The 21,099-nt window shown below is 41.7% G+C and overlaps 2 protein-coding genes across 2 annotated transcripts in view; both read right to left on the bottom strand.

The window, feature by feature from the left end:
- LOC306969634 (integrin alpha-3-like) overlaps window positions 1-2,243 on the bottom strand; it is a 44,416-nt gene extending 42,173 nt beyond the window's left edge. Inside the window, exon 1 of the mRNA XM_079565319.1 lies at window positions 2,112-2,243. Coding sequence (XP_079421445.1) covers window positions 2,112-2,200 — 89 coding nt within the window. The 5' untranslated portion in view covers window positions 2,201-2,243. The remainder of the gene's footprint in view (window positions 1-2,111) is intronic.
- Window positions 2,244-7,029: 4,786 nt separating this feature from the next.
- On the bottom strand, window positions 7,030-20,362 carry gps1 (G protein pathway suppressor 1). Its single transcript, XM_079565336.1, has 14 exons — window positions 20,199-20,362; window positions 18,475-18,567; window positions 17,539-17,720; window positions 16,647-16,811; window positions 15,874-16,009; window positions 15,018-15,095; window positions 14,881-14,941; window positions 14,711-14,796; window positions 14,117-14,211; window positions 13,429-13,534; window positions 13,275-13,355; window positions 10,159-10,296; window positions 9,941-10,075; window positions 7,030-7,590 (listed from the first exon to the last, which is right to left on the bottom strand). Exons 1-14 carry the CDS (start codon window positions 20,229-20,231, stop codon window positions 7,516-7,518), a joined length of 1,464 nt encoding a protein of 487 aa, XP_079421462.1. The 5' UTR covers window positions 20,232-20,362; the 3' UTR covers window positions 7,030-7,515.
- Between the last annotated feature and the right edge of the window lie 737 nt (window positions 20,363-21,099).

Here is a 21,099-nt window from a genome sequence, read left to right as displayed (position 1 = left end):
AAAAGTCTTACCCTAATCGTACATTATTTTGATCAAAAGCTGAAAACTCTCTGCCAGTTCTCAGATGATTCATGCCTAAGGTTTGCAGAGGGAAATGAAGCCCAGTGACCCAGAGGTGAGGAGAGTGTTTGGTGCAGCGTAATGCCTGAGTGTGTGGGTGCTGGTGTCTGGCCCCGGCCTCCATGGACTCATTTCCTGTGGTGTCCGTCTGGAGCAGGTGTCCTCAGGACATGAGCGTCTCTCAGCTCAGACACGGAGCTTCAGCTTCATTACATCCCACTCAGTCAGGAACATCGCATCTACGCCGCCTTCCACTTTGTCAAGTCGTTCCAGAGAGAGTTCTGGATAGAATGTTATAAATGTGACGTTACATGGAAATCCGCCACGTCATTGTCCTGAGTCACATGATCTCAGGACAAAATAAAAAGTGGACAAAAGATCTAGGGCTGCTCGAAAAAACTAATTGCGATTTTTTTTTTGGATAAATATTGCGCTTCGATTTGTGATTTTTATTTGGGCTGGGACTTTTCCAAATTAGTTCAGATTAATTAATTCCATGTAAATGAATCACACTTTCCCATAGCGGCTCAGACACTTTCAGTTTCCTTTTTCCTTGTTCGGCTTAGGGACGAACAAAACTATTTACTGTCAAACTGGTTTATTCACACAGTAAGGCCGACATCAACTGATTTAACACATTGAGTGCCAAAAACAGAAAAAATAGTTTTTGCGTTGTTGTTTTTCTTTCATTATGAAACTAGACTCTAACACACCTTATATGGGATTTTGGTAGCTCTGCGCTGAACAGAAGTGAAATAAATGACGATCAAAAACTTGTCACTTCTCTCTCGCTCTCTGGAGCACGTTTGACAAAGCAGAGAGGCTTCTCGTGGTCAAAATGGGTCCAATGACGGCTGAGAAACATCCTGTTAAAGTCTTCAATCTGAGAACCAGGCTGTTTAAATGCACATGCTATAAAAAGAGATCGAGAACACGCGGTGTTCCAAAACATGTTCCAAAACAATGTTGTCGTTGAAAATTGACTTGAAACTGAGATATTTAGGCATTTGCCTCTTCACATAACGTTAGTGTCCGTCCAGAGAGGAGAGAGGAGTTCATCAGAAAGGAAAGTGTTTCATAAAACCACTGTTATCTCCGAATCTAGAAAGAAAAGTGATTTTGATCAAAACTAGCCTCTGTTTAGCTTAGATTTCTCAGGAACCGAGGCACGTAGAATGAAACTGTTTTCACCTATGGAAAGCTTAAAGTCTCACCTAGAGCCACAGCATGTGTCCATAACTATAACATAGAATATGCTGTGGTGCTACAAATATCACGAGAAACGGTCTCCAAATCCCCCAAACAGCAGGGCACTCAATGTGTTAAAAGATCATTCTCCAAGAAAAGTGAAGAAAGTGTTTGAAATGATCACACAGGCCTCACATCTCCCCCAAATCACTTCAAATGGAGGCAAATACAAAGAAGCATCGAAAACATACCTCTAAAAAAAATACAACCCCGCAATAAATGACGCTTGTGATTACAAAGGCCATAAAACGAATTTGATTAAATGTTTTAATCGAGTCCCAACACTAGTTTTAATATTTGATTCATTTAGATACATAAACTGCTATAATAAGTGAAGGAAGTCACGTTACTTTTAGACTTTAGTCAAACAACACAACATGCCCCACATTAGAACCATACACAATAATCTACTTTCATGTGGACAGCGCCCTCTTCTGAAGGAGTTCAGCTTCCACCTTTCCCCAACACTCAGAGTACCTCTGGGGGACAGCCACGTGACGAGCGTCTCAACACTTTAGAATCTGCTTTATGGAAACTCTGTCTCTGATGCAGCTGAACCTGAAATCAGAGGCTCCACATTCCTGAACAAATACCAGAGACAGAAGAAAAGGAAAAGCCTCTTGAGGTTCGGTGACTGTGATGAGGAGAATCCGACAAACCTCGCAGCCCTAAAAAGCGTTCACATTTTCAAATGTCCACTGGTCTATGGTTACGGATTGTGCCAGGAATCCCAGAACTCTTACAGCGCTTTTGACGATGCAAAGGAAAAGCTCTCAGGAAACAAAGCGTGTCTGAGCCCCCACCTGTACGCTCCCGAGTCCAGGTCCTGATGCAGAGCCACGGAGAGGCCGAACAGAGAGCGCGGGGTCCCGGTCTTCACCACAGACACCATGGTGTCCAGGTTAAAGGCGGCGCACGCCCACAGCAGGCCCAGCAGCAGGCCCAGCAGCAGGCCCAGCGGCGGGGGGGCGCGGGAGGCCATGTGCGGACAGTGTTCTGATCCACTCACATAGGGCCAGGACTCCACACCTGCCACACACACACAGAACATACTGCTTTTGGATGTTTTTAACTGCAAATTGTTCAGTAGGAGCAAAAAAACAGGACTCGTTGCAAATGTTAGCATATGTAGCATAAAGCTAAGTTAGCTTCCTGGTTAGCGTTGTCCGTTTTTAAGTAATTAAGGGCTGTTGAGCCACTTTAGTTTTTCATGTCATATGTTTAATGTTTAATGTTTAATGTTGCATTATTGCACCTGTTCACTAATAATGACAATAACAAACTTCTGATTCTGATTCTTTTTCTCTTCTTTGTTTCTCCTCTGGCTGCTTTGAACATGACCATACATGAGTAATTCCAAAGATGCCGTCTACTGTATCGATACAGACGGCGTCTCTGGAATCGCCCATATATGGTCATGTTTGAAAACAGTTAAGGGGGAAAAACAATTTGGAGAAAAATCTAAACTTTCTCTAATTTTTACTTTATCAAACACTGAATTATGAATATAATTTTCCACTAAATAAAGATACAAAGACATGGAGAGGAGCAAAGTGGTTCAACAGCCCATAAATACATAAATAACGGAGTATGCTAACATAATGCTTCATGTTAGCATCGTGCTAATGCTCGCTAGTGCTTGCTACAACTGCCGTTTTTCCGCTTCTACTGAACAATCTGCTGTGTAAAAACATCCATATGGACCCGATTTAGACTTGACTTTATTTATGTGATAAATAAGTTTATATTTGACTAAATGACTAAAAAGTCTGAAAAACTGTGTTCCCCAAAGATTCTGTTTTCCCCCTCGGTGAAGCCACGCCCCCTTCTATGACGAGATGCCGTCTGTATCTATTGGCTGTATTCACCTGACATCACATTCTAAAGAGCCTGTAGTTTAGGACTGAGTTGGAGGTGCAGGTAAGAATTCCACAATGGTAACGACGGTTTTTGGAGTTTTTTTTGTATTTTTTCACTCTTGTTCTCCCTATAGGTTGCATTCACGTTCTAGAATTCTATTTCAGTCAGAGCAAGTGCCAATACAACTCTTTGGAAGAGAAATAGTTTTTGAAAGAAATTTCCAAAAGAAAGTGTTTTCCCTGATCATTATTTGACAGTGACTGGATTCACAAACCTGACACATTCTTCTTATGTCTGACAGTCCTTTCTACTGACCAACATCATGCACATGAATCTGAATATTGTCTCCACTTTTGGAAACCTTTTTTGAGGAAATAATCCGACAATAGTTCATTTGAGCTGGAAGAGAGGGCTTTGAGCTTTGTGACCGTTTTTGTTTCATATGAATTGAAGAATAACAAAGAAATAAGCAACAAACGAAGACTTGGAAATCTGCATTTTGTCAGTTATCAAAGTTTCCACCATGGAATTCTCAGCTATACCATCTCAGTTTTAAAGTATAGGCTCTTTAGAATGTTGTGACGTCACGTGAACACAACCTATTGTTTTTTGTAGGATTCCGATAGGTTTTCTGGATGGAATGTATGATGTAAAGTCACCACTAAAAAAACATAATGGCCTCTGAAAACGCATCAAATATGTGACAAAACAAAGCGATGAATGTAAACTGGACTCAAACCAGAATTCACTGCCACAAACACAGACAACATTAGCAATTAATACACAGAAAATGCCTCATTTCCTTTTGAAAACATGAAATAATTTTTTCAAACTCCATCCATCCATTTTTGTGCTTCCTCCTGTTCACCTTTCGATCGGGCTGTCTATATATATACGATATTGACTTACGGTTCAATAAACGATAGATAAACCATGTATTATGGGCTAAATATTTATCATTGTATATTGATTTGAGCAAGAGAATGTGAATAATTTGAATGTCCAATATGATTTTTTCTACACCACAAGCTGAACAAATACACGCATTCACGATTTCTAAAGACTTGCAAACTACAGATCAAGCAAAGAAAAGAATTATAAGTCATTTTGACAGATTGGACCACTCTTGAGTATAACAATCTCAGCAAAACATGCAGTTGAATGTGTTTTGGGCCTTAAATATCATATTTCAATATTATATTCCAAGCTATTTTGTTATTTTAGAAAGAATTTTAGATTCAGAAAAGGTTTACTGTCATTTTAATTCGTTTAATTCGAGTTTATCGTATATCTTCGGAGTCGATAATATTGTTTATCGCGATATTTTCCTGACTCAATATATCGAACTTTGAACTTGATTGCCCAATATTATATTTTTTATGCCACAGACACAACAAATCTACACATCCACAATTCATCCAAAAAGACTTGCAAACTTTAGATGTAGTGATATTGACAGCTCGGGCAACTCTTGAGTAAAAAGAATAGTAAAAATGAGCAATAATATGCATAAAAATCTCAGCAAAACATGCAGCTGAATGGGTTTTGAAGCATGAATTTAGTATTTTCAATTCATTTATGGCATACAAGTTCAAGCAATTTGGTAATTCTGAAAGAAATGTAGATAAAAAAGGAGTTTAGCGTTAACCATATACTGTATTTAAGAGTCGATAGTATCGTTTATCGCGATATTTCCCTGCCTCAATATATCGTAATTCAAACTTTGCCGTGGTGACAGGCCTACCTGCAGGGTCTCGCCGTGAATGAAAAACCAAGGACTTCCAAGTTGCGTTAATGAAGAGAGTTGTTACAGATCAAACGTCACGGCAAATGAGAGAAATTGACTTTGAAAACACTCTCAAGTGAATTGAAAAGCAAGAGCGTGGCTTACGGCGAAAGACGTGTCTGAGCTCAGAGACCGGTCCACATGTTGATGCTCCGTGAGGCTCCTCTTCACCAGCGCCCTCCTCCTCCTCCTCGTCCTTGGCTCTCTCTCTCTGTCTGCTTCTGTCTCGCCCTGTGTCTCTGAGTGTCTCTAAGCCACACCCCCCTGAGAGCAGCCCCGCCCACTTCACATCCAGGCTTGGACTGACAGAGCACATAAATAATCAAAACGATGTGAGCACATGTACCTGAGAGCTGTATGGAGGAGGAGTGTCTTGTGTTATTGCACATGTAATGCGGGTTATGGCCTCAGTTACAAAGCCAGGTGCTAAATTGTGAATAGTAATAAAAATTAGAAAAACTAAAAACTGATTGCATCTTTAGTGCTGAAAAAATGATGTAAATGAGTTTAGGGGAGACCAGGACTATTTGCCACTTTTTTCCCTAGAGTTTGCTGCTCATCAACAGAAAACCCCCCAAGAGTCAGACCTGCCTTAAATGAAAGCTTGAACCCTTGACTTGAAGTCGACCTCACTCTTTTTTCTATCATATTGCAATAAATAGTTATTAACTCATTGACTGCCAACCTACTCCCCACTGCCAGAGGTTTTTTTTTAGGATTTTGACTGTTTTTTCAAGACCCACAGACAATTCTGGTCTAGGTCTATGTCAACACGAAACACACCAAAAGAAAGATTACACTCTCTTCTTTCATCTAAAAAAAAGTTTGTTTGTACCTCTTTCCATTCTTCAGTTATTGTCCGTAGAAAATAGGTGAAATCACCCAAAATGCTATTTTCTGACCAAAAAGCTAAGAAAACGAAAGAGCAATGCTGCCACCTAGTGACTCAATAAAAGAACTTGGCACTAGGTGGCAGCATTAGGCAGCACAACTAAGATTTTAACAACAGACATGCTCAAGGTTTTGCTGCAGCTGTTCCCATTGAAAAACCTAATTGACGTCTATAGACGTCATTGGCAGTCAATGAGTTAACCATCAAACACAAGAAAATCGGCTGTGACTATGTGCCTCATATGCGGGGCAGGTTGTCACAAGGCGTGGAGTTGGTTGTCACTATTGCTTATAATGGAGTTTTTGATGTTAGCTTGAAATTTGATAAACCTTTGTAGCTTTTTTTTTGCTTTTTCAGATAAAAGTATGTTTTAAAAGAGTCACAATGCCAGATGTGTTCAGAACACTCATTTGAACAAACTGTTCAAACAGATTGAACTGATCCAAACAGACGGCCTATATAAAAGCTAATGTTAAAATAAAGTGATCAGAAAAACAAATTAGACACAAAAGAAAAAACTGTCCCACTGTTTATTCCCGAGTGTCCACTTTACCAACACTGTAAGCTAGCTAACAAACAGCTGTAGCATGTTAGCTCTAGAACAGCTCAAATCTACGCTAACATCTGCGTCTTTCAGATCAGTGTCTTTAAGGCACTAACTAAAGGAAACTACAAAAATAACCCAGACATTAAAGTTTGGGAAAAGGCATAAAAACAATTCAAATGTGTGGAAGTGAAACTTAAGAAGCTGGAACGTTTAGCTAAATCATATCTTTTAATAAATTGTGTCTAATGTGTCATATGCACTTTAAACAGCCATTCATCACATGGTTCATACTTCTGAACGTTAATAAATGAGCTCAGTCAGACAGTGTCGAGTTCTTTTTAATGTAATGCTTTTCACCACCAGATGGCGCCTACATAGTGTGTCTTACCAACACTGAGTGAGAGTGATACAATCATGACAGAGTGACACCACCTGCAGGGGCACCAGTTAGATGGTCCGACTCACTTGGTCAATTGTATTTTTCACAATATGCTCCAACTCCATCACAAGTTTCATCGACCACATGGTTATCTTTCTCCGTGACTTCAGATCGCTAAATCAGCACAGACTGAGGTCAGGCACTTCTTCCCTGTTTATGCTTTTCCACTCAGAGTATTAAACCATGGACTCATTCTGTTTTAGTGCAAACTGATAATGGCCAACTCAAACTGGATAATCGTCTCCAGGACCTCCACCAAAAACATCATGTCAGCTCTGAATAAATGACCATCACAAGTGTCAGTAAAACCCAATATTTTATTGGACCCCCTCATGTCTGGGGAAAGGATGTTTTTTTCTTCTCTTAATAACAAAAATAACAATAACTTCCATCCACATGTAACTGAATAAAGCGACTAGTGAGAGAAAATGACTGACTGTAGTTGATTTGTGTGACAAAGACTTCTATGTTCATACGAGTTTAGCTTCATGTGGACGAGTGGAACATGGATTTGAACCATAGACCAGCCCCCAGACATAAGCGCACGTGGCGTTTGGGTTTATTTTCAAAGGTGTTAGAGTCAAGCAGGAATCTTTTCATGAGGAGTGGAGTTGTTCAGAAAGTCCAAACGTCCATCGGTGAGATGTGGAGGTGCTGAGACGACCAGGAGCTCCTCTGGGTCTTCACATGTTGGTGCTCATCCTGGTCTGGCTGTTGGCCGCCGTCAGCTCCCCCTGGCTGCCCTCGCGAGGCGGAGACTGCAGGGACAGGGACAGAGGGGCTTCAGTATCAGTTCAGGACACAGAGACTCAAAAAAAATTTTAAAAAAAAAGCAAAAACAACTTTTTCCCCCCCATTTTTGGCACTCAATGTATTACGAAACAAGACACTCCAATACACCTTTTGTGTGATTTTGGGAGCTCTGTGACAATATTTCAGCTCTATGTTCTCTTAAAACAAACTCACGCCAAGACATTCTCAATAGTCAATGTTCTTTTCTGAAGCCCCTGTTTTCAATCACAGCCCAGTGAAGAGAATGAAATGAGGGAGACAGTTGTGTTTCATAAAACACACAATATCTCTGATTCCAGGGAAAAAAACATTGATTTTGATCAAAACTAGCCTCTGTTTAGCTTTGATTTCTCAGGAACCGAGGCACGTAGAATTAAACTGTTTTCACCTACGGAGAGCTTAGAGTCTCACCTTTCAATGTGGCCATAGCTATAGCACAGAATACGCTGTGGTGCTACAAATATCATGAAAAATGGTCTGGATTGTTGGCACTCAAAAAGCTAAATCCCAGCGCGGCCTCAGTGTGCCAAGACCATTCATTCATTCATTCGTGTCAGTTGTCCACTAGGGCTGGGTACTGTTAAACGATATCAGTCTGGTATCCGAAAAAGAAGCTTCGATACTACTGGTATCAAAAAAGTATCAAAGAGCAGGTACAGAAAAAAATCTTCTATCTTTAGATCCAAGTTTTGACGCCAACATGATTAATTAACCTCTTCACCCCTGCCTGAAACGAGCATCATTTTCTCCAGTTCAACTTTATCCAAATCTAAAAGCTTCTTGAAAGAAACATCAAAATAGCGACAAACACAAGACTAAACGCAGCCAGAAAAAGCAAGAGCGATAATAGCAACAAAACAGACGTCAAAAAGTGATTAAATAGTGACAAAAACACACACACAAAAAACAATGACAAAAAAGTGACGACAATACGGTGACAGTGCAAGGAAAAATCAATTTTGTTGGTCTTAGCTTTCAAATGAGCTGTTACTCTGGCCTATTGGCCGTACGTTCCAGTCGAGAAGCTTTTAGATTTGGGTAAAACTGGAGAAAATGTGCTCGGTTAAGGCGGTGGTTAAGAGTTTAAAGAAAGTGACTTGGTTGTTTTAGTTCAAATAAATTCCCCCCAATTTTTTCCGCATATTTTGCCCAATGTCTCCTAATTTTTTCCCCCCATTTTTTTCTTAACTTTGCTCCAATTTTTCCCCCTAATTTTTGCTATTTTTTCTTAATATTTTCTCTATTTCCCCCCATTTAAACAGTATCCAGCCCTATGGTTCACAAAAAGGCAGTAAAATCACAACTCTGTGCTTTGCGGAGATTGAACCCAGTCAGGGCCGGACCCCTCTGCAACATGGTGGAACAGAATTTGATCGTCTCTTGTGTCGGAAACTATGGATTTCAAGCTTTGAAACGAGCTCTCCCTGGTCCTGCTAAAGCCCCCGGAGGCTGCGTAATGCTGCGGTGACAATCTCTAAATTCACATCAGAAGTGGGTGAAAAATCCTTGAATGTGTTGACATTTGTGGGGAACTCCTTCGCTCCCTGATAGTTGTGAAAATGTCTCTCACCCCGGCCTATGGTCAGGATAAGAATGTATTACACTGGTTTCCAACAAATGTGGTGTCTAAGTTTTGTGAGCTGATTCAAGGACATGTCGATGCACTGAATTCAGTAAACACATTGGTTTTGCTCAATCAGATCCATTTTTAACCCTGGGCCAAATGTAGTGGAAGTCTTTATGATAGTCCTGTCCTGCTGACTCGGTCCACCGTTCAGGGGAACAGTTGGAACATCATACATACTACAATAAAGCAACCCCCAAGATAATGCATTTTTATCCGATGTAGTGGAAAAAAATCTGACCGGATATACATAAAACTGGGTACAATTTTTTTAAAATATAATTGTGTTAAAATCTCTTAACCCGATCCGAACTCTGAACTGAGCACATTTTCTCCAGTTTGGCTTTACCCAAATCTAAAAGCTTCTTGAAAATAACATCAAAATAGCAACAAAAACAAGGATGAAAACGCCAACCAATACGTGACTATAAAAAAGAGCGACAAAAACGTGCCTGAAAAGTAACACCACAGAAAAGTGATGAAAACTCAACAAAACAGTGAGAAAAATGCGGCAAAACCAACAAAAAAACAATGGAACGATGAAAAAGCAACAAAAAATGTGACAAAAAAGTTGCAATCATTTTTGTTGGCCTTGGCGTGACATTGTTGCTCTCCATTTGGGTGAAGCTGAGCTGGAGAGAATGTGCTCGGTTATAAACTGTGTGAAACATGTGAATGTGTGTCTGTTGCACCTTGACGTGGATCTGGTTGCGCAGCACAGCCGCTCGCAGGATCATGGCTTTCGCTCGCCGTTGGAACTCCTTGCCCATGTGCAGGGACTTCTCGAACGTGGTGCTCCTCTGATCTACGTCTCTGGCGTACAGGATCTGCCACACAGAATGGGCGGGGTCAGGACGGCGGCTGAGGCAGCGCTCATGAAGGTAAAGGAAAGTCTGTCCCAAAGTCCTACCTTGCTGTGGGAGTCTATGCGTGCGTTGATCAGCCCCTCCAGGATGAGTTGGGTCAGCTCGTCCTCCAGAGCAGCCACTGTGGTGTTGAAGGCCTGCGCCATCTTGGTCATATCGGCTGATACGTACGGGCTGAAGTACTGCACACAGACACAAAACCACCACATGTCAGGACCAGACGGCGAGGCAGAAACAGGGACCAATGCTGTTCCTAAGGCCATTCACCAAGAAAGAAATCTCCAAACACAAAACCCACAAAAGGTGTCATTTTATTTTTGGTTCTAATAATGTTACGCACTGTGTGTCGTGGTGTTCTCGACTCCGCGTCGTGCATTATAACGTCTAATGCACGGCTCCTCGTTGTTTAATCCGCTTATACCATGGTCCTACAAACGCAACATTTATAATAAATGTTTTCTTCATTTACTAAACTCACTAAATCTGCCAGACTACGGGACTATTTTGTGTGGGTTATTAGCCGGTCACTGAAGGCTGGTCTCAGAGCGAGTCATTCTCCGCAGCTATTACGAGGATCTCAGTCAGGCTCAACGACACAACATCAGCACAGAATCACAACACAACAGGACTAACCCGGAAACACTTTTCCGTGGAAGTAAACACTGATATGCGGCACTCATGGGCAGGAGTTATTTCGCTTTTACGCTGTTTAACCTGAAGCTAGCTAGCTAGCTCAACCAGCTCAACTGTTTATGGAGTCGCTCACACCTGGGCCCCACGAACTGAAATTTTTATGTTGGGCCTCTACTGTTAACGGCCTCTACTTTCTGAATTATAAACATATTCCAAATATTTGGTACATGTGTATCAAGCAGAAGCAGTTGTATGAGTTGGAGGTTTGGGTGCTCAGTGCGATTTTCTGTTTAGGAACTTGCATCCAGTAAACACAGAAAAAATGGTAATAAAAATGAAATTGTCAAAGCACACAAAATGTCCCCCGGGTGCAGTGAGGGTTAATCTACTGCTGCATTCCAGGAAACTGAAGGGTTGGTTATTTCCTGGTATCAATGGGCTTAGACACAACAAAAGGCAAAAGTTCTCCTGTCATTCTTTGCAAAAAAGAGGAGAAATTGTGTTTGTACTTTTATATAGTGTATTTTATGTCATAACTAATTACCTCATGCCATTAATGTGTATAGTCACTGTCACACTAGTTTTTATTAGCCCTACGCTTCTGCACATACACAAACACGCAAACATGAAAGTGACCAGTAGATGGCACTCATCGTACATGTCCAACTCAGGCCCGGTGATGATTATTGTTGCCCCGCCACATGATTTCTAACATATATTATAACCGGCCCGCCGATATTGTATTAAAGACGTAAGAACTACATTTCCCATAAGCCCCGGCGCAGATGAAGGGCCCCTTACCCAGCACCGATGCTAATGCTGACAGGGAGGAGGAGACTTGCACGGACGCTTCTGAAACAGGAGAGAGAGACACTGACCGAAGTCAAGGAGGGAAACTTTCTTTATCCAGTTGATCCTGTGCCAGTAAAGTTTACAGCCGCATGACATAAAGTCAACATTACACCTTGTTCAAACACTGTCGCTCATAAGAATATTCAAATCTGTGTGTAAAAGCGTCAGGTGGTATTTGAATTATATGCCAACGTGAGCTTCTTACAAAAACACAAATTGAGTTTCTGGCCTTTGAGTGGTATTTCTAACTTTAAAATATACAACAAATAGAAGCCTTGTGAAAATCCCTGGAAGCTTCAAAAAATGTGTCCGGGCAATGTGCGCTATATTTAACCTCTTACCACCCGCCAAAACCAAATGCACTCTTTACCACTGTCGTCACTTTTTATTTCCCTGTGTTTTTGTCACTTTTTTATGGCACTTTTTTGCTGGATTTTTGTAACTTTTTTTTCGGATTTTGGTAATTTTTTGCTGGATTTTTGTCATTTTTTGCTGGATTTTTATAACTTTTTGCTGGATTTTTATAACTTTTTTTTTCGAATTTTTGTCATTTTTTGCTGGATTTTTGTCACTTTTTGCTGGATTTTTGTCACTTTTTTGTCCTGGATTTTTGTCACTTTTTTGCTGGATTTTTGTCACTTTTTTTCCTGGATATTTGTCACTTTTTTGTCCTGGATTTTTGTCACTTTTTTCCCTGGATTTTTGTCACTTTTTTGCTGGATTTTTGTCACTTTTTGTCAATTTACATCCTCATTTTCTTCTCGTTTTCTGTCGCCATTTTGAAGAAGCTTTTCGATTTGGAGAATTTGGAGAACAGGAGAAAACATGTTCAGGTGGGAGTTAAGAGGTTAAAGGCACTTCAAAAACCGCAAAATAGCAACATCCATATTTCTTTATATCTAAAGACGTTTTGTGTGCTTCGGCCCCGACCAACACTATGTTTACATTTTGTTTGTTTGACACCCCTGGCACACATTGAGACACAGCCCTGGAGCCCGCAGCGTACGCTTATGTCACACAGAGGCTCCTCATTGGTCACGTTCACTCGCACGCGGCTTCTCAAAACACTGGAGAAACTCGCTAAAGACCGGGGGATTATATATATATATATTTTATGGCGACTCTTCACAACTGAAACCTTTGCCATGTTGTGTCTGTAGCCACATGTCTGATGCTCCAAGTCTGAAGGAAAGTCATCTGTAGCATAAGTTCTGTGGGTATTTGCTGATATGTGCTTAAATATTTATTTTCATTCTGGCAAGCAACAGTAAATGTGTTCAAGTATATCTGATAATAAAACATGTATAACTAATACGGTGTGCAATAGCCCCGAATAGAGTTTACAACACCAGCCACACTGGTCATCTCCCACTCTAAAGCTCCCACCTCAGAGCTCTTTTCAGCTCATCTAACACCGCAGCTAATGCTAGAACAGTGAGCTAAAGACATGCTAACGTGACCTGGAGGTTTCTTTCCCCAATAACAGCTGCTCACGTCACTAAGTTTATCATTGAATCATCATTCAGACTGTGCCCACTCTGATCCTCCCCAAGCTTGTAAGTAGTCATTTGAGCTCCAGGGTATTTCTCCCAGGTTCCCAGTGAGCAGACGCTTGGACTGCAGCTTCACCCCGTCAGTAGACAGACAGAAAGTCAGACAGACGGCAGGGCCTTACCTGGATGAGAGCTCTGTTCCTGATCTGGCTGTACAGCGTCCTGATGTGAGGAGCCAGATACATGTCCAGCAGCAGGTTATCCTACACACGGGGCACAGCTGCATCAGGCCTGATCATCACACGCTTTACACATGTAGACAAACACGGGTCCTACCTTTATCTCGTCCAGCAGTTTGAGACACGAGGCGTATTTGGACTCGTAGAATTTAAAGATGATGTCTCGAATCTGGGGCTCTAACTCGAGAAACAGCTTAAAGGAGCTAGGAACGAAACAAAGAGACTCGATGTTAGAAAAGAACCGTTCTGAACCGGGGTATATACCTGACTTTGCTCGCTTTAGTTTGAGTTTCCAATTCAAAAACTCTCAGCTGAAGTTGATGTAAAACGCTTAACATGACTTCAGAAAGATTAGCCTGTGCTACAAGAGTGAGAGCTATCATAGCAGCTAGCAAGGCTTTGCTAAAGTTTATAAGAAATAGGACAAGTCAAAGAAGCACAATATTCCACAGCTAAGCTAAAGCTAAAGCCAGCACGTTAGCCACAACAGCCTGCAGAGTGTTTCCTTTATTCAGACAGAAGTGGGTCTGGGTGGTCTGGCTGCCTGGCACAGCTACACAGCTTCTGCGTGAAAGCATTTCCCTTCAGAGCCATGTGCGGACGGAACAGTTACTGACAGACACACATTAATGCTGCAGTTATGTTTGTTCTTCTGTAACTTGATGATAACCAAAAGGAAGCTTCATCTGATTTATTTAGTCTTGTAATGAAAACAACACAGTATAAATGTATTAATGAAACAGCACTGATTTGATAATGCCTGTGGACATGTAGAGAGTCGGTACCTGCTGGAGATGACGTTCCGCTGAAGTTCCTGTCTGTCAAAAGTGGCCAGTGCACACAGGCCTCCGTACACAGCCACATTACTGGGAGACAACAGCTGAAGGCACAACACATGGGTTCATTATTCATCCATTTATCTTAATAAACGCTTATAGCTTGAATATATTTATTCAATCAAAAAATACCATTTCAAATAATGCAGTTATGAGGGGTGAAACACTTGGCCGCTCCAGCAGAGGCCCATTTTATTACTTTAGATGGTCCAGTCATAGTCTCTGACCCAGCCTGGATTAGATGCCGTTAGCATTAGCATGCTGCTACTAGCAGGAGAATTTTTCACAGCGTTCAAAAGTGTGTGTTGGAGAAAACTATCTCCCGGATTGAATCCAAGTTCTGAGCTTTGAAATTACATCTATTCACATATATTAAGTCGGTGAAAGTTGCGTTTTTAAAACAACCAGTCGGTCCAGTGTTTGGAATCGATACCCGGTATCGTATCACCTTCGATATCAGTGGATTCCTAACTACAAGTTTTAGTTAGGATTTTCCTCATTTACTGCTTGCTTGTTGGATGTTGGAGCATGTGGCCCGCTCACCTCTGGACAGTCACAGTGGTCAAAGGAGGCCTGCAGAAAGCATTTGGCCGCAGGTTTGTATTTCCGAGACGCCAACTCCGCTAGACCTGATGAACAGAGCTCCACTTTAGTTCAGAAGGAGCATATGTACTCAGTAGCACCCCCGTGTGGAGACCAGCGTGTTGTCTTACCTGCCGCACATTTCAACTTGGTGAGAACCGCTTGGTTCTGGCTGTCCCTCTCGCCTCTTTGCTGAAAATTAAACAAATATAAAACCATTACAGCGACAGTGAGGGTTTGGAGAACTGAGAGTGTGGACGAGTCTCACTTCTGCGATCTCGGGTGTGGACTCCGCCTTGTTGACGTAGCTGAGCACGTGCGACCAGTTCTGGAGGTAAACACTGACCTGAGGGAGCACAGAGGGAGGGGCTTTTAGTCAGTCTGCAGACATTACTATATCCAATTAATGTTCAGTAAATCACAGATAAACAATACATTTATCGTTTGTACACGTATTTACATTTTTGTTACATTTTGTAATGCAATACTTTACTTTGTTTACCCTAAGTATGCTGTATTTTATTCTAGTTTATGCTTATAGTGGGATATTTTAAGTTTTAAGTTCTCTTCAGTTTCAATTTTCTCCTACTGAACAATTTGCTGTGAAAAAACATCTGTATGGACATGATTTTGGCTTGACTTTATTGGTTAAAAAAATAGTCCCATGAGAGGGTTTTCGTTCCCCTCGGCTAAGCCACGCCCCTTGTATGACGTGTTACTGCACATAAAGGATATTTGTCCACAGTTATTTATTATGTTCATCCACCAGTGTAGAAAGTTAACAGCTGCTGGGTCACTGAAAGGTCAAATATGCACACATTTTTACCTGTATATAAAATGGATAATCATTGATCTCTTGTAGTTTACATCAATGGTATCAACCCTCACGTTTAAATATCGACTGAATGATAGAGCTGTTGTTTTGGGGAATTCCTTTGACTTGTTTCTTAATTACTCTTCAGTTAAAGCAGGTGGGCAGCGCCTTTGGCAATTTCCCTAGTTTCAATACATCTTTTTTGGGGTAATCGGATTATATGAAACGCGTCTCTGCCTATAACTGGTCTGGACAGAGTGGTTAGCGTGTGGTCGGTGAGGAATGTCTGTGGAGGCCAGTGGAAATGCACCTTGATGACGTTGAGACACATGTTGATGACGTGTTTGGCGCTGGTGCAGTAGTCTCGGGCTCTTGAGTAGCACTTGAGGGCGTTACTGAGGTCTCCACAGTCCAGGTAATGGTCCCCCAGGTCGTCATGTCCTCTCCTGCACACACAGCATCAGCTCACGTCCAAACCCACACTCAAAACATGTGCAAGAGATTTACTCAGAATGCTCCCAATCATCCAATCATCTATGTTAAAGAGAAAGATCCACTTTTGTCCGTAACTTGGTTTGGTATAGTACAGTTTCGTCCAAAGTATCATTCGTAGTGGGACTCATGCCCCTAGAGGGCATAAGCGCCACTGCAGGTGTCGTAGCATGTTGTTTTTTTACTTATTAATTGTCCATGAGAGTAAATATGACGCTGAAAGAAAAGACGAAGGGACACAATGGAGATATTTTTGCTGAAAATACTGTTTAAGTGGCGCTAGCCCGCAGTTAGCTTTGCCCGTTAGCCTGTTAGCTTCTTCTTCATGACTCCATTAGTGTGCATTTGTTTTTCCGACCCGTAGGCAGTCAAGTTGCAATTGCGTTTGAAAAAAAAAATGTAATCGAAAATCAAAATCAAACAATACAAGGAGGGAAAATGTTTGTTTTTTGGCCGTATCGCCCAGTCCTGTTTTTTTTCTGCAAACCCGCCCACTCTAGTAAAAAGCCTTTGTGGAGAGGACTGGCCTGGGAGCTCCCGCATGTTTGAGGATCCCTGTGTTAGAGATAATATTTCATATTCCGCTCTTACCTGATGCTCTCTTTGATAGAGTTGCCCTTGTAGTTTTTCAGGTCCGTGTCCAGCTTCTCCAGTTTGAGCAGAGCCTTTTTCCTGGTGGATTCAGCCCAGGCCGAGTCCAGAGGAGGAGGAACAGCGCCCCCATCAGGCACAGTGTCGGGCACACCCTGCACTTCCCTAGAAATCACAAAATAGTTCCAAATTAGTAAAAAAATTTATAGGTCACATTCCTTTCAGTGGGACACGTGTAGTTACACGCTAGGTAAGGTGTATTTGCGTTAGTTATGCAGTCATTCTCCCAACTGTATGAAAAACACCTGCAACGACACTTTGTATGTATGTACACGTTTGTACACCTTAACTAAACGTTGCATTTTAAAGTGTAACTACCTGTACTTACATGTGTAATGACGGTCATGTTCCCTGTACCTACACATGGAACATTGGAACATGTGGGCTGAAATCTAAAGTGTTACCGAGGATGACTGAAACTGGATGTTTTTCTGACAACTCCTAAAACACCTCTTTGCCTCTTGCAGATTTGCTTCTCATTGCTGATGAAGCTAAAATGTAATAACTGAGTACTGTGATGTTTAACAGCAATTTCAGGCGTATATTTGGAGCTCAATGCATGAAAAATATAATAAGCTTTATACAAAACATGAAAATTGCAAAATGAATATCTGTCAAAAAGATCTAAATTTGCTTTTTTTGTCAACATTTTGCAAACCTACTTCATAAGGACGTTTTATTGCGGTCTTTTAGGGGAAATGACCCTCAGACTGTAGTTTAAAAGTGACTAGAGATGTAGAGCAGTGGTTCTCAAACGTTCTTGGTACGGTCAGGCGATATAGGCACTGGGAAGTCACATCTTCATAGATGCACTGACTGAGCGTTTTCTCACCGTGAAGCTTCCGTCAGTTTGCGGTGGATCTCTTCGTAAGTGTCGACGTTGAACGTTCTCTGCACAAAGGTGAGGGCCATCTTCAGGGCTTCCACCCGGAGCTGCGGGCAGTGCTCTGCGATGAACTGCAGCCTCTCGATGCGCATCAGCCCACTGTAGCTGGTGGCGTACTGCTCCAAGTCCTGCACACACACACCAGCCGTCAGCCACGTGATGGGAGCAGCGTCTGGCTACCTGCACCTAAAGCTACAAATGCTACGCCTGGGCTCATGCCATTGTATTTCATCTATAATTCTAACCGATTTTTCCTCCCTATACAGCTGAACAGTGAAGTCCCTATAGAAAAGTGTGGCATGTTGAGTTTGTGACATTACTATATCTGATTTTTGCTTTTTTTTTTCTCAAATTGTGAACTACTAGCTACCCGTTAATTATGTTTTTGAACCATAGTAAAAACATGACACGACTTTCCTAAGAAGAAAAGAAGCAACCTTCAGTTATGTTAATTTCCTGATAATCCACATTAATTTCCATAAAATCCCATGAATTCCCATGGAAGATTTCCTACGTTGCCAGTTTGAATCAAATGCAATGCTTTTAAATGACGTGTAAGGCCTTGATTTTGGCTCATTTTATTGAACGACTCTTAATGCTTTTTAAAGGCCCTATTTAAAAGGACTATACAGAGTTTTAATCCCCCAACATGTCTCAGCCGTGTCCCAATGTGTAGAATGAGCCCAGACCTGTTCACCACAACTGCCTCTAAAATCAATCAAAAAGGTGTTCATTTGGGTCTGAAGTGCCGTCATGCACGAGCTTAATGTAGAACCTGCAGTTACACGCAAGACCAGAGGTGGCAGTAGTGAGCATGAAATGACCAACTTGCAGGATTATCACAATCATTACAAAATAAACAAAATGTCAGACGTGGAATACCAGTGTTGGGTTCTCCACAATGTAGTTTGTGTCTGGAGCATTCTGCTGATCATCCTGGGGGTCCGCATCGATCTGCATGGGCTCCACGGCTCCCTGAGGAAAAACACAACAGGAAAAACACATGAAGAGTCTTTTGCTTTGAGCACCAAGTAGCTTTATAGACCTGCACTCTATGAGAAAAACTGCTTTGTTTTGTAGAGCGTCTTCAGTTAACGAGCAAGCATATGAGCAGGAATTATCCTCCTGCTCATATGGAAAAGATATACAATTCCTATCCCCCCAGGCTAAAAGAACAGGCTACCCAGACTCCAGACCTCCGAATTAAAAGGTGCTCATTCGGGTACGAAGTGCCGTCATGCACGAGCTTAATATAGAAACTGCGGCTACACGTAAGACCTGAGGTGGCAGTAGTGAGTATGAAATGACCAACTTGCATCTAGTCTCTTTAAGGCTAAAACAACAATTGAATAAACAAAATATTTAACAAATTAAGTGAAAATTTCACTTGAAAATGACAGCTACGACTTCAGAGCGTTCCAGTTGAATAAAGTCGCATGTAAACAAAACGGCTAATGCGAACAAGATGCTCACCAGATGTAACGTTATTGAAGTAGTAATGTTCACTTGACTGGTGCAGTGGTTTGGTTAAAGTTTTAGCATTGGCAGCGCTCCTGCACTGGGGGCGCCGTTGCCGTCTTCATCTCCTATCCGAACTCGGAGCTCTCCGGACATCTCCAAGTTTAAACGTTATAAAAATGACCAGTTCGAGCTGCGTTCCAAGCCATACTTTCAAGTGGCAGATCGGACATCGGACTTTACCAGTAACTTACCAGTTGCCCGGAACGCACCTTAACATTGGCTTAAAAAATACTGTATAAAAAGTGGAGAAACAAGCTGCTAGTTGCCGAGTCACTGCTGGTAAATCCATCCAACACATGGTCGTGTCCAAACGTTTTAATGTGAACAATAACTTTTCAAATATCCATTACTTTATTATGGGAAAAGTCCGCTGCAAATCCCATAATGCTTCGTGCTATGACATCACAAACTGAAGTCATTCATTATTTGCTTGTAGTCAATTGCATTGGACTTTCTTAAATCCAATTCAGTTTGCTGTTCTCAGGTCATGAACAGGACGTGTGCAGATTCAGCACAGGTAACTACAGGTGTATTTAGGGCAGAACCAGAACACAGAGGCAGTTAACGTTTAAGGAAGTTTACACTGCATTGTTGCAAGTGCTAGGTCAAAGCCTGATGACACATGTGACCTGCACAAACCAGTCAAACTGTGGCATCACAGATCAGGAGGAAACGAGGACAGTTATGCATTCGCCAAGTCTACACAAACCTGAGATAAGGCAAATAAGTGGCTGGAATCCTGAGCTGCAGAGTGACACAGAGTCACAGAGGAGACTGCATGTTGTATGAAAACACATCTGGAGTCACGTTACGTCCAGAACTGTTTTCCCGTTAGCATCCGGCTAACGAGGAATTACTTGACTTATAAAGCGTTTACAGATAACAGTAGTTCAGTGGAGGACCAGCGGAACACCAGGACTAAGTCGTGTGGGTGTTTGTGGGGCATGGCACGTTGTTGATAAATCTCCAGCCCCACATAAACACAGAGTAGGCTGAGCTGCGTTAGCTTCAGCAGAGGAGGCTAACAGTCACAACAGTGAGTGTGTGCGGAGCTAACAGAGCTGTGTGCTGCAGAACACTCTCACCTGAAAGTTAAACACTTGGACCGGCAAAGGCATGTTCTAAAGTCCTCCTCTTCGTCTCTGACTAGATGGACACACTCTGTTATACTCTGTTAAATACTGGTGCAGCTGTAACAGCTACACAAGTGCTACAGAGATCAGTCAGTGCACTGCGCATGCGCCACAGCCTTCCTTCTTTTGTTTCCACTTAATGGAGCACTAGCGCCTCCTGCTGGTCTGGTGTACAGGTCAGCAAACAGAACATTACACAGTGGTGGATTTGAGAACATTATCCTGGAGGTAAAACACATCACACAGTTTAATGAAGAGTTGTGCTGTTGTTATCAAACCAGGTCCAACCAGGTCTGATCTAAAAATGTGAGAGATACTTCTCTGGTATTTTGAGCTTTGCAGCTTGAGGGACTGTTGGGCAAGAGATCACTGTGAAAATAAATGCGTTCAGAACACTATGAGAAATACTTTTAGTTTTAATCCAGTTTAAAAATGTAGAATACGATAAGATAGCCTTTACTGAGCTCACAATGGAGAAATGTACTTGTTATATTCAGCTCTTAGAAACACTCAGGGTGTGATAATAGGCAGGAATGTGAGGAAAAAAACAATTAAATAGTAAATAGTGGTATCTTAAATACAATGACTACCAAGGACTTTGTGGGGACAAAAAGTATAAACAGTAAATAATAAAGTGGACAGACTATAACAAAAATGTTATAGTCAGTGTCAGCAGTGCAGGTTTACATCATAGTGCATGAGGTTGATATAGTGACACAGATAAGTGATGTAAACACAGGGATTATTGCATTTTTCTGCAAAGGGGATTTAAAACACATGTTACTTTACTGTCTGACAGCAGTGAGGATGAAGGACCTGCTCCTTCTTGCACTGAGGGTGTCTCAGTCTGCCA

The sequence above is a fragment of the Gobius niger genome, assembly GCF_951799975.1.
Source record: "Gobius niger genome assembly, chromosome: 10".
NCBI lineage: Eukaryota > Metazoa > Chordata > Actinopteri > Gobiiformes > Gobiidae > Gobius > Gobius niger.
Note: the sequence above shows the minus strand (reverse complement) of the source record. Positions and strands in the feature narration are given on the sequence as shown.

Bases quoted from the DNA above. Each gene is read 5' to 3' on its own strand.
- gps1 (XM_079565336.1), bottom strand. From the start codon at position 20,231: ATGCCTTTGCCGGTCCAAGTGTTTAACTTTCAG. The intron at 16,010-16,646 runs GTAAGAGCGGAA...CTGTGTGTGCAG, and splicing joins TCTATCAAAGAGAGCATCAG to GAGAGGACATGACGACCTGG. The intron at 13,535-14,116 runs GTACCGACTCTC...TTTCGTTCCTAG, and splicing joins CGGAACGTCATCTCCAGCAG to CTCCTTTAAGCTGTTTCTCG.